General features: G+C 40.0%; 1 protein-coding gene across 3 annotated transcripts in view; it reads left to right on the plus strand.

The window, feature by feature from the left end:
* The window catches only part of lrrtm4l1 (leucine rich repeat transmembrane neuronal 4 like 1), a 120806-nt gene that overhangs the window by 105701 nt on the left and 2783 nt on the right, over positions 1-12322 (plus strand). The window contains exon 3 of one of the 3 annotated variants that reach the window (XM_070552726.1): positions 3390-3467. The exons of the other annotated variants lie outside the window; for them this stretch is intronic. Coding sequence (XP_070408827.1) covers positions 3390-3467 — 78 coding nt within the window. The remainder of the gene's footprint in view (positions 1-3389; positions 3468-12322) is intronic. 3 annotated transcript variants of the gene reach the window in all.

Raw genomic sequence — 12322 nt, forward strand, 5'->3', positions numbered from 1 at the left:
CAGTCTGAAGTCTTTGAAGCATCTGAGATGGTAGAGACGCTGTCGGGCCTTTTTCACCATAGTGTTGATGTGACAGGACCATGACAGGTCCTGCGTGATGTGAACACTGAGGTATCGGAAGCTGTCCACTCTCTCCACTGGGCTTCTGTTGATGACGGTGGTCTGGTAGTTCCTCTCCTGCTTTGTAATAAAGTCCATAATCAGCTCCTTTGTCTTGCTGAAGTTTAGGAGGAGATTGTTCTTCTGCCACCAGTTCTCCAGATTTCCAATCTCCTCTAGGTAGGCCGACTCATCGTTGTTGGTGATCAGGCCCTCCACGACAGTGTCGTCAGCAAACTTGATGATGGCAGTGGAGTCGGTAGTGGCCATGCAGTCGTGGGTGTACAAAGAGCACAGCACGGGGCTCAGAACACAACCCTTGGGAGCTCCAGTGCTGAGAGTGAGTGAGGCTGAGACATGTCTACCCATCCTCACTGCCTGTAGTCTACCAGTCAGAAAATTTGAGATCCACTGACACATAGATGAGCTGAGTCCCAGGTGCTCCAGCTTGGTGGTGAGTGTGGAGGGAATTATGGTGTTACACCCCTCTGTGGGCTCTGCTAGGAAGGAGAGGGGAATAAACATAAAAAGGACAAGTTTAACGCAAAGTAACCCTAACGGAGGAGAAAAATGCTCCACCAAGCGAAAACCAAACTCAAAGTGTCCTTGTCTTTACAAAGGTTTTATTAAAAAGAAAGGAAACCAAAAGAAGGGGCCAAAACCCTTACCAAGAAATTAATCAAGTTAAAATTAATTAATTAACTGAAAATGTCCAGTGGACCAACCACTATAATTCCTAAAATAAATCTCCTTTAGTAAACGGACTGGAACTTAAGATAATGGTCAAAACCCCCACCAAGTAGTTAAACAAAGGTTTGTCTAAGACAAGCCAAACTAAGAATACTAAAGTAACAAAAATTGTCTAAACACCAAAAAATACTAAATAGCTCAGTTATATTTAAACGGGAAACAGAGACTCCAAAAGGGGAAAACCCCCCACCTGGTAATTTGCCAAAGATGGTCTGAAAGACTCACCAAACCAAAAATTACCAGTCAACTAAGAATATCCCAAACTCAAAATTTCCTAAGGTTAGTTCTTCACAAGAAGTAAGCAAAACAACTTGGTTTAAACCACAAGATGAGATAACCACCAAGGGGAGAGAACACACGTTGCTGTTGCAACCTACAAACATTTCTGTCCCCTGATGAGCTTCAGCTGGCTGCTTTTGAAGGGTCAGCTGATGAGTTGAAAAGTCCCAGCTGGATGTGACTGCTGCTCTGGCGCTGTCCATGGTCCTGAAGTAAAGACGGCTTCCCAAGGAGCAGCTGTTCAAGGTGCTGCACTTCTGCACAGGAAAACGGAGTGCAGCACACAGGGCTCCAAAACGGCGGCGGCCGTAACATATGGTATTAAATGCAGAGCTGTAGTCGATGAAGAACATTTTAACATAATTCCCTTTCCTAGTGTCCAAGTGAGTGAGTTGTGGAGAAGATGAGAGATTGCATTGGCTGTGGAGCGGTTCTGATGATATGCAAACTGTAGAGGGTCCAGTGTGTCCGGTAGTGAAGAAATGATGAAGTCTCTGACCAGGCGCTCAAAGCACTTCATCACTACTTAGATGAGGGCTACAGGGAGATAGTCATTGAGAGAAGCAGGATGTGGTTTCTTTGGGACAGGAACGATGATGGACTCTAAAGCATGTAGGGATCACCGACTGAGATAAAGAAATGTTGAATGTCTCTGTGAACACAGGTGCTAGCTGGTCTGCACAGGCTCTGAGAATACGGCCTGAGATGCCGTCTGGTCCTGCTGCTGATCCTTTTTTATCATGCATCAGCATAAATTAACTGTCTGGGTCATAGTTCACAGCTGTCTCTGGGTCACTGAGCAGTGATCCAGGGAAAATGCTCTAAAAGAATGTAGGGTTTTAACCTTGTAGCTCCATTAGCATCAAGTGAGATGCTGTTACATCATTGCTTAACCCCTAAGAATCCAAACATGTTTAAAATAGAAAACAGAGGAATAAATGCATCAAAATTTAGAAAAATAAAATAAATATTACAAACATTTTGAAATATGTATGGATAGAATGTCACTTGGGGTTGTCAAACTTGAATATATGGATTGAGAAGCAATTTTGCAGATAGCTGAAACAGGTTGTGACACCATTGTCACCACAAGTTCTTATTAGATCAGAGCTGGTTTGTATAACTACTTCTTCACTTTATTAGAAATACTGAACTTCAATTAAGTCTGTATATAACATATAAACACTGATTACCGAGTTAATTTCATTTTAAAATATGTTTTTTCTTTTCATTAGATTTTTTGTTGGGTAAAAGTGACCTTGATCATTTAAAGAGTGAATAACAGTTAAGTCCACTTGCTTTTGCTGATACCCTGTATCAGTAATAATGCAGTAGACATGTAGTCATTATTTTGACTTTAATTATATCTCCATCATCAGGTTAAAATTCTATAGAGATGCAGGGTGATGTTGTCTGTACAGTAGGCCTACAGCTGCACTGCACTGGACACCAGCTAAAACTTAGCTGCACCTCCAGCTGGCTCCGCCACCCGTGCCTGTATTAAATGTTATGGCTCGGAGTCACTCGCCTCCTTGAAAAATGATCCTCTCCTCCCATTTCTTCTAGTGTTCATGGTGGAAAGGGAATTCTCCAGCTGCAGTTTCTGATTTTGCTCTTCTGAATAGAGTCTGCTTTATGTATAATAGCAACAGTTCTGGATGATTATGCAAAAACCTGAAGGACCTGTGCATTCTGGTACAGCAGACAAAATTTCTGTTGATGCAATGGGAAAAGGAACTACACTAGGAAACCATGTTTTGACATCTAAAATAATTTTAAAGGTTCTGAACATTTGTTTAATCAATACATTTCTGGTGGTCTAATCCACCTTTGCAAAAGCAAGTGATCCAACTAAAAAGGATGATTAGCACTCGGCCAATTAGCTTAATGCCAAAATGGATCAATTTTAGCCAAATATGAAGGCCAATGTGAAATCTTTCATTAACAAGTTTTTACTTTATTTCATTCATTTGCATGGATGGGGGCAAAACTGTTAGTCCAGACTTTCTAATTATAGGCCCAATTATAAGCTTAGCTTTCTATCAAAGGTCCTGAAGAAAGAGGGTCATTCCCAGCTACAGGATTATTTGACCTTACATTGCACTTCAGAAAAATTTCAGTGAGGCTTCAAGATATGTCAGAGCACTGAAAGTGCTCTTTGACAGGTTTTTTTAATTTGTTGGTTTGGTTGGTAATCAGTGATTCTGACTCCATTTTTGGTTCTTTTTTTAAACACACATTGTCGCCTCTGCTGCCCACAGATAAACGGAGTAGGAAGTGACGCCACCATCAGCGTCAGCTCTGAAGATGTTTGCAGCCACAAACGAAATGTTAGCAAGGTAAAGAAAAACTTATCTGTGTTTAAAAAAAGAACCAAAAATGTAATTTGAAGACCAACAGCAAGAACGTACAAAAGAGTGATTCTGACAATTTGCCTGCTGCATTTGATACTGTCGATCATGGCATTCTGCTGTGTTATCTAGAGTCATGTGTTGGTATAAGGGGCACTGTCTTCAAATGTTTCAATCCTACTTACATGATAGGTCCTTCTCTGTGAGCATGGGGGTTTTCACCCCACAACAACACCTATGACTAGTGGTGTTCCATGAGGTTCCATGTTGGGGAACACTCATTTTTCATTATATATTTTGCCATAGGCTCTATTTTTGCTAAACACAACAACACTTTCCATTGCTTTGCAGATGACCTTCAGATCTACTGTATTCCACTCATCTCTGATTCAATTGCATCCTTAACTAAACAACCTGAAAACAGATATTTTAGTCTTCGCCATTCAAGACCTTGTAAGGGGGGTTGTGAGTCCATCTGGTTCCTTCTCAGCCTTTGCAGAGCCCTATGTAAAGAAAAAAAAATAAAAGAAAAAAGGAACAAAAAAATGTTGGGGTCTTTTTGGATGGTTGATAGGCAGGTAAGTGCAGTAGTGCAGTCTGTTATTTTTTTATCATTTAAGGCAACTGGCAAGGGTCAAACAATATCTACCTGAAACTGTCTTTGAGCATGTTGTCCATCTGTTTGTCACTTGTTGGTCAAACTACTGCAACTCCCTCTATTATGGTCTGGAACACTCTATAAATCACTTACAGCAGGTCCAAAAGCTTGTCTGTTAACTGGTACAAGGAAGCACGATCGTATCACTCTGATGCTTGCTTCTCTTCACCGGCTTCATATACGCTACAGGATCCAGTTTTAAGTACTGCTTTTTGTATTTAAATATCTTCATGGCCTCGCCCCACCCTATAGTCTACTGACCCTGGAGATCAGGAGTCTGAGGTCCAGTTCCCGGTACCTGTTAATGATCCCAAAGGCTAGTCTTAAGACCCTTGAACATAGAACATATTCAGTGGATGGTCCTAGGCTCAGGAACAGGAATGACATGGTGAATTGGCAGCCATTTTGTCCAATTATTAACATTGTTGCTCATTTGTATGAGAAACGTTCCTGGTTTTTGTTTTAAGTTTGGTTTTTTGGTTTTTGTTAGAAAACAATATTATCTCACTGACCCCAGCTAGTTTTCTGCACACAAGATAATTCTCTTGGTAGCCAAAATGTTGAATGTACCTAAAATAATATAGGAAAGGGATGCTCTAGTAAGGCACCCAACTTACACGCAGGGGTCCCGGTTCGAATCCAGGCTGGGCCAGATTTCTTCAAATTAATTTAGAAAGTTGGACCAAGCTCGTTCGCACACAAGCCAGTCAGAGAAGACAAAGCAACACCGTGTAGCAGGTGGAGGAAAGAATCGGATGGGTGGAGTGAAGGAGGAGCTCATAGCGCCAGACAGAGCAGGTGGATGACTTGTAAGAAACAATCTGGACTACTGAGATCATCATCAGGAAATGTGTTCTGGGTTACAAATAGACCATTATGTTTTTTGTTAAGAAGTCATTTATAACATATGTGCCCCATCATGGTTGAAAAATAGTTCCAAAAAATAAAGTTGAACTGACGTCTTTTCTTGCTGTGATTTTAATGTATTTCCGTGCGTCTCATTTGGACGTGCAATGGCATCAGTGGGTGACTTATTACTATATTACTGTACAATAACACAGTACACACAGTAATACTATTACTGTTTTACATCTGAGCCAGTATCTTGTATCCAGCCTGGATTTGAAGCCATGTCCAATTTATTTAAGTCAGGTACCTTCTCAGCTGAGCAATCCATTTGGCATTTGAAAACTCACAAGTATATCCCTCTTCTTCTCCACTAGTGGAGTCTGTGCTCTGCCCAGTGGTTTTCTGATTAAACAAAGTCAGTATGTTTTAGACTGAAATGTTTCATCTGCTTCTGATTCACATCGATTTGAAGGCAGAAATACTCAGAAATCCAATATTGAGCTTAAATGTTTTTAGATATGTCTTGTAGCAGAAGAAAAAACCCTCAAGAATATGTTAAAAACAGAAAAAACATGATTTTAGCTAGGTCTTTAACTGACAGCTTCTCAGGAGGCTATTCCAGAGGTCTTGACAAAGTAGAAATACCACAAACATTGACTCTTTTCAAAGACTTAATTGTCACTGTCAAAGAAAATGTTTCAAACTTCTGAGATCTTGTAAATGTTCTTCAGTAAACAGAAAACATTGGACACAAATATCTAAAAATAATTAAGCGGCAAACTGGAGAACCCCAAAACTTGTTATTCTCCAACCTTTTGGCGATAGCTGAGATAACAAAAACGTATGTAAATAACTATTAAATAACAAGATGAAGAAATGTGACATCAGATCACCTGGATGGTGTCTTTTGTTCAGTGGTGCTGCAAGGTTGTCATGGGACCCCAACCTATAGATCTAGAAAGAGTGCTGCCATTTTTCTGTCCAAGTGGGGTTGGTGCGTGGGGTGGTTTGGCTTCAGGGGAGGAAGTGTGTGCAGTCGGTCTCTAGCTGAGCAGTCGGGAGGGAGGGGGAGAGTCGCTCAGGGAGTGTGAGGCGGTCAACAGTGCTCTGAAATGACAGCTTATTCTGTTGAGATTCTGGCTTGAATGATTGTCGGCCCTCTGGGGCCCCCCTGTGGCCTGGAGGCCCTAAGCAATTGCCTCACCTGCCTATTGGCATGCAATGCTTCTACTCATATCTAATTAGATACATTTTAGATTCTGTTACTTTTGGTGAATGCTTTGGCAACATCCATTACTAAACTAAAGGAAAATTCTCCCAAATTGTGTGGAACTATTGTGCAAAGGCTAAATAACCAGAATGGTTTTTTACCAGATAATTTACACAATGGGAAGATTTTAAATGCCGGTTTTAAAAAAACATATCCCTGAAAGACACATGGTTACCATGGTTACCATGTACCAAGTACCAGGACAGAAATAAACCATTTTAAAACCTCATTCTGCTTTTTTCTAGATTCAGGTTCAAATGTCCCAAGCTTTTTGTCCTTTCTTCCACCCCATCTAACACCTTTAACGTGTTTTTAATTACAATCCTAATTAGTGCAGCAGAAAAATTATGTAATTAGCTTGCTCTAAGTAAGGACTGCTGGAAACAGCACAGACATTTTCTACAACTGACAAAGATCACAAGCTCCTCGTTCCACTCGGCGCTCCAAACACCCCGTTCTACTTCCCCTCCCTCTTTGTGGAAAGTCGTTCCCCTTTCTTTTTCCCACAGAGACCCCGAACAGGCATGCAGACGACACAAACTAGAAGAAATGTCTCAATTTATGAGAGAAATCTGGTTAATTAGACAAGAGAAACTTAGTTTTATGAAAATAACAATGCTCTGAGCAGATGAAATGAATAAGCTGTCAAGGTACTCCGATCAGTTTTTTTTCTTATTTTCTCACGTCAGTGCAACTGATATTATATCTCTAATATTCATAAAAATTCTAAACAAAAGAGAGGCCCATTTACGTTTGAGGACAAAAAACATCTTCCTTTGCAGCTCGTGATTTAAGCTCCTGATCTTTCTAGAAAGCAGGTTGACTTGTGGCTTCTCTTAAGAATATCACAAAGGTTCAAATCTGAAACCTCCAACTATATCAAGGTCAAAGCAGTCATCTCTGACTGTGAACTCACACATTATTCCCCATAAACGATAAATAAAATATCTCTCATAGGGGAATTCTATTATGTTAATTGGCCTTTTATGACACTAGAGGCTGTATGTGGTTACTTCTGCAAACATATTGGTGGAAAAAAGGCTGAAATGCAGCAAATGCTCATCTGAAATTGTGCCTTTCTTTTTAAACATATAAATAATATGTAGCCAGATTAATATTTGTGCTGGGAGCTTGAATACATGAATATATAATCTTGACAGCCCGTGCACCGTTTCCCCTCCAGCCACAGTTTACGACTGAGATTTAAAATGCTAACTCTGCAGTGACAGCATTCACAAGTGATGAAAAATGCAGGAAGAAAAACAGATGGTATTGTTGGAATTCCGCTAATGCATCATTACTGCGTCTGTGGAAATCATCTGCATGTAACTGCGGCATGTTTGGGAAAACGAAGTTCAGCTTTTATCTTTTATTTTCATGCATCCGTTTGTTGGGAAATTTCATGAAAGAAGGTGAAAAAACCGACTGATTTGCCCTTTACCCCCCCCCCCCCCCCCCTCTGTCTTTAGTGGTGTAAAATACATTTCAGCTGAGAAAAGGATAAACTAAACCGCAGCTAAGTGGGCCAGTGAGAGGAAGCTGCTCTCATCATTTGAGGCTGAAAAGAGAGCAATTTTCTGTGTGTGCATTAAGTGAGACATGAGCGCCATGGTCTAAAGGTAACTCTCTGAGACGTCCCTGAGGAAATCTGGGCCGGAGCGTCGTGGCTGGGAGCAAGCCGAGCACATCCCTGATGAAATGCCTGAGCGTGAGAACATATTTATGGGAGTGCGCACGTGTTTATCTGTGCTTATGACTTATGATGGTTGTGATTTATGCAGGTAATGGATGACACTATTAGAAGCAGTAGATAATTCCTATATGTCTCTCTGTGTATATTTATTCTTGTGTGTGATAAATTTTTGTTAATGTCTTCAATGAATAATACATAAATCAGGAAAGCTATTTTTCCTTGTTATGCATTTTAAAAAGCATAGTCAACCATTTAGCTTCCTTTTTAAATTCAATTCATACGATAATACATCAAATTTTCTGCTTATTAGAATTTTTAGGACATTTCAAAATTCATATAAAGACATTTAAATTGTCTTATGATTGAAATTAGACAAATTTTTATTTTAAAGTTCAAATGAGAATCACTGAGGCATGATGGCAGAGTCATGGTCTGGGTCTATTTGCTGCAGTTGACTGAAGATCCAGCATTAATTGAAGGCTTACATTGAACCACCAGCATGTAAATGTGTGTGTGAATGTATGAATTACTATTTGTGTTGTAAAGCACCTTGGGGGGTTGTAGAAACCTAGAAGGCTCCATATGAATACAGGAAAATTACCTAATTTAAATGAATTTTGGTAAAATCTTCAAAAAAAAAATGTTTAATGCAACTTTGCAAAAGCCACTGGAATGTTTGTTGAGAATGACTTTCAGCAACTCTGACACCAAATATTTGCTCAATGTGTAAAGTTGAGTTTGAGTTGGTCATCTGTGGGGGCTGTTTTATTATTATATTCAGTTGACTTTGAAAGTCAGTCAGATGCAGATTTTCACCTAGGAAGTACTTACATTGTTGTTAGCTTCCTGACTAGCTTAATGCTACAGTTTTAAGCTAAGCTTGTTTTCACTCCTTTGGGGCAGCATGCACAAATGCTCGATCCCCCCGCGATTTGAGTCTCATCCGCGGCATGTACAGCAGCAAAAGGTCAGCCGACCTCAACGTGCGAGTGGGCACATATAGAGTGAGAAGGACAGAGAGGTAGGGAGGTGCCAGGTCATTGAGTGCTTTAAAAACAAAAGTCAGTAACTTAAACTGCACTCTGAAAATGACAGGGAGCCAGTGAAGATGTTCCAGGACAGGGGTAATGTGGCTACGTCGGTGTGTACCCGTCAAGAACCAGGCAGCAGCGTTCTGAACAACCTGCAGTCAATTCAGGGCAGAGTCTGGAACACCAACGAGGAGGGCGTTTGCATAGTCCAGGCGAGAGGTAATGAAGGCATGAATGACTGCCTCCAAATGCCTCCGTTTCAGGATTCGTCCGAGGTGAGTAAGGCGGCGAAGCTGATAAAAACAAGACCTCACTATGGAGTTTATCTGTGGGGCCATTGTGAGTCCAGCATCCAGCTTGACCCCGAGATTAGAGACTGAAGGCACTTTGGCCTTTTGCCGGTCTAATAAATGCAAATATTGTTTCTTTTTAATCTCTTGTTTGAATGGGAGCTGTTACTTTTTCTAAACTATCAAAAAAAGTATAATTACAATAATTTCCATGATTAGACAGGATAAATAGGTCTGTCGATACCTGTGCATGCCCCTTTATCAGTACCAGGGTTGTAAATTATACCTATAATATGGATTACTACAAAACCTGTTGGTTAGACACAATTTCTCCCTCCAACCTGATGGTAGGATTTCTCTCCATTAAATAGTACACGCCTGCCTTCAAAGAGAGCTGTGTGCATTTCTGCCTCTGTTCTCTCGCGCATGTGTTCAACGTGCTGCCTGAGATTCTGCTGCGATTTGTTTCCATTTGGCGCTTTGTTGAAATTGTCTGGAGATATGACAATTCGTGCTGCAGACTTCTCCTTACTCACATCCACCTGAGACGATGATAAAGAGTTGATTGAAGACTTGTCAGCCCAGTTGATAACGTTTAAATCAAAAGTTCTGCTCAGGGCGCACTTGTCTGAGCCCTGTGTTGCAGAGATGTGCTTCAAACTGACAACAATCTCAGCTTGAGCAGCAAAAAAGCTGAGCTGGGCTACTTACCAAAAGCTACATCCCAGCATAACTCAGTGTTTTTTTTAATCAAGTCATCGTGGACTGACCTGTTTCAATGTAGTAACAAGACTTGTTTAAAGGTTAAGTTGAGCAGGATTTCAGAATAAAAGAATTCAATACAATTCTGTCTCTTTAGTTCCAAGCTTGTAGCTCTTAAAATTGAAAATGTCAAAATCTCACACTTGTTTGCAACAACCTTTCAACGAGCTTGACTTGTTGTGTGGGAAAACCCTGACATTTCAAGGTAGCGGGTTATTCGCCCGCCATAATTTATAATTTACTCCGTCTGCTGAATCCAATATGTTCTGTGATAGAAATCAGCTCCTGAAATCAATCCATTCAGTATCGCTTATAGAGCCGTGACTATAAATCACCCCAGAAGTAAATTACCTGCTCGTCCAATCTTCTGATTACCTGGTGCTGTTGTTTTTGATTGTTTTGTTTTCCATATTTAGCTCCTAGAGGCCAGGTCCATGGCATGTTTGTTACAAAAGCCGGTTTTTGTCAGATGGATACTGGCTACTTCATATAACTATTTGTTTATATTTTAGTATGTTAATATTTAAAAATAGAGTTGGTTCTTGACTTTAAATAGACTGTTTCCCAGAAGACATAAAACTATTATTCAATTATATACAGCAGTTGGTGTTTTGTTTTGTTTGTTTGTTTGTGTTAGTTAGTTAGTTAGTTAGTTAGTTAGTTGGTTAGTTAGTTAGTTAGTTAGTTAGTTAGTTAGTTAGTTAGTCAGTTAGTCAGTTAGTTAGTTAGTTAGTTAGTCAGTTAGTTAGTTTGTTTGTGGGCTGCATTTGTCCTGGTAAATAGATTGAGGTATGCAAATTATAATATTACATTGTTATATCAAACATGGTGCATTTGATGTTAAATTATTCAATAATAATCTGTAAATAAAGACTGTTATTTGTATGTTTGTTAGCTAAATATCCATATAAATATGTAGAAGATAGCAGACACTAAAATGTCTATATCAGGTTCACATTTACTGAACTATAAGATTTGGTGTTGTGGTCCAACACGTGACACAGTCAGCGTGAAAGGTTTAATGAGTGCACATTGTGAGAGTGACATTAGAAACAGTGGAGGCGACATAGACCACCATAGAAGTGTTAATGCTAACACCTTTTTCTCTTTTCATCTTTATTGTCGTGGGTATCTGTCGACTTTTAGTGTTGAATACTTCCATTTCAAACATTAAGGCAAGCTGCTATAGTGAATCTACTCAACAAGTTAGGTTTTGAACGCAAACACGGTCACAGACACACCCCCCCCCCCCCCCCCCCCCCCCAGTTTTATTAATTATCTTCTGTTGAAAGAGAAATCTGATGTACTCGAGTGACCGGTATGGCTGCTGTCACCTGTTGTGATCAGTAAAAGCAGCTGCCTGCTGCGACTCCCAGTGTTTTCTTTACTGTGGGAAACGGGTAATAATGGCTCTTTGGTGGGAAAAGGTTGTCGACCCCTGCCTTAGACACTTCTGCCAGAATCACTAACCCACATTGCCAGAAGAAACAAGATAGTGCTAAACACCAGTCAGCGTTTTGTAGGTCCAAACGTCTTTTGTTTCCGTAACTTCTAATAGTGTTTTATTGTTTTGGGACTCTAGTAGTTTGTCTTAAAATTTAATTGGTAGCAGCTGGCTGTTTCACCTATGATATTATTGAGTGTAGAACCTCTCACACCAGTGGTGTTCTGTAGTTAAATATGAGTGTGTAATTAATGGAGGACCCAGGGAAGGCAGTGAAGTGTCCTGTAGTAGCTTTTGGTCTGAAACGTGTTATTGGCTGAGGTTTATAGACAAATGCAAGAGAACCACATTTTTTCTTTATTCTTTTCTTTATCTCCCTAATATATTCATAGCTTTACTAGTTTAGAACATTTTTAAGAGGCATGAAAAATGTTTCATGCTAATTTGCAGATTATCTTTTTCTTTATCGTCTTATTTTTCTTCATCTTTCTCTTTTTCCTCCTACAGCTTTTTCCTTTCAGGGGTCACTACAGTAGATCACCTGGCTCCATCTAACCCTGTCCTCCACATTCTGTACTCTCCCACCACCAATTAGCTTCATGTCCTTTTTCACTGCTTCCATAAGTCTTCTCTTTGGTCCTCCTCCTGGGCTGCTGCTTGGCAATTCCAACCTATCCCTACTTCCACCAATACACTCATCATTAGATGATCTTAGTTTATATCTGGTGTAAAAAGCAGCATGCAGTTTGCATTACATTACAAATCTCTAAAATCATCCTTCAGAAAACCACTTTAAGGCTAAATCAGCCTTTAAATATCTATAAATGTTGTCAACTTTATGTTAAC

The sequence above is a fragment of the Nothobranchius furzeri genome, chromosome 6 (assembly GCF_043380555.1).
Source record: "Nothobranchius furzeri strain GRZ-AD chromosome 6, NfurGRZ-RIMD1, whole genome shotgun sequence".
NCBI lineage: Eukaryota > Metazoa > Chordata > Actinopteri > Cyprinodontiformes > Nothobranchiidae > Nothobranchius > Nothobranchius furzeri.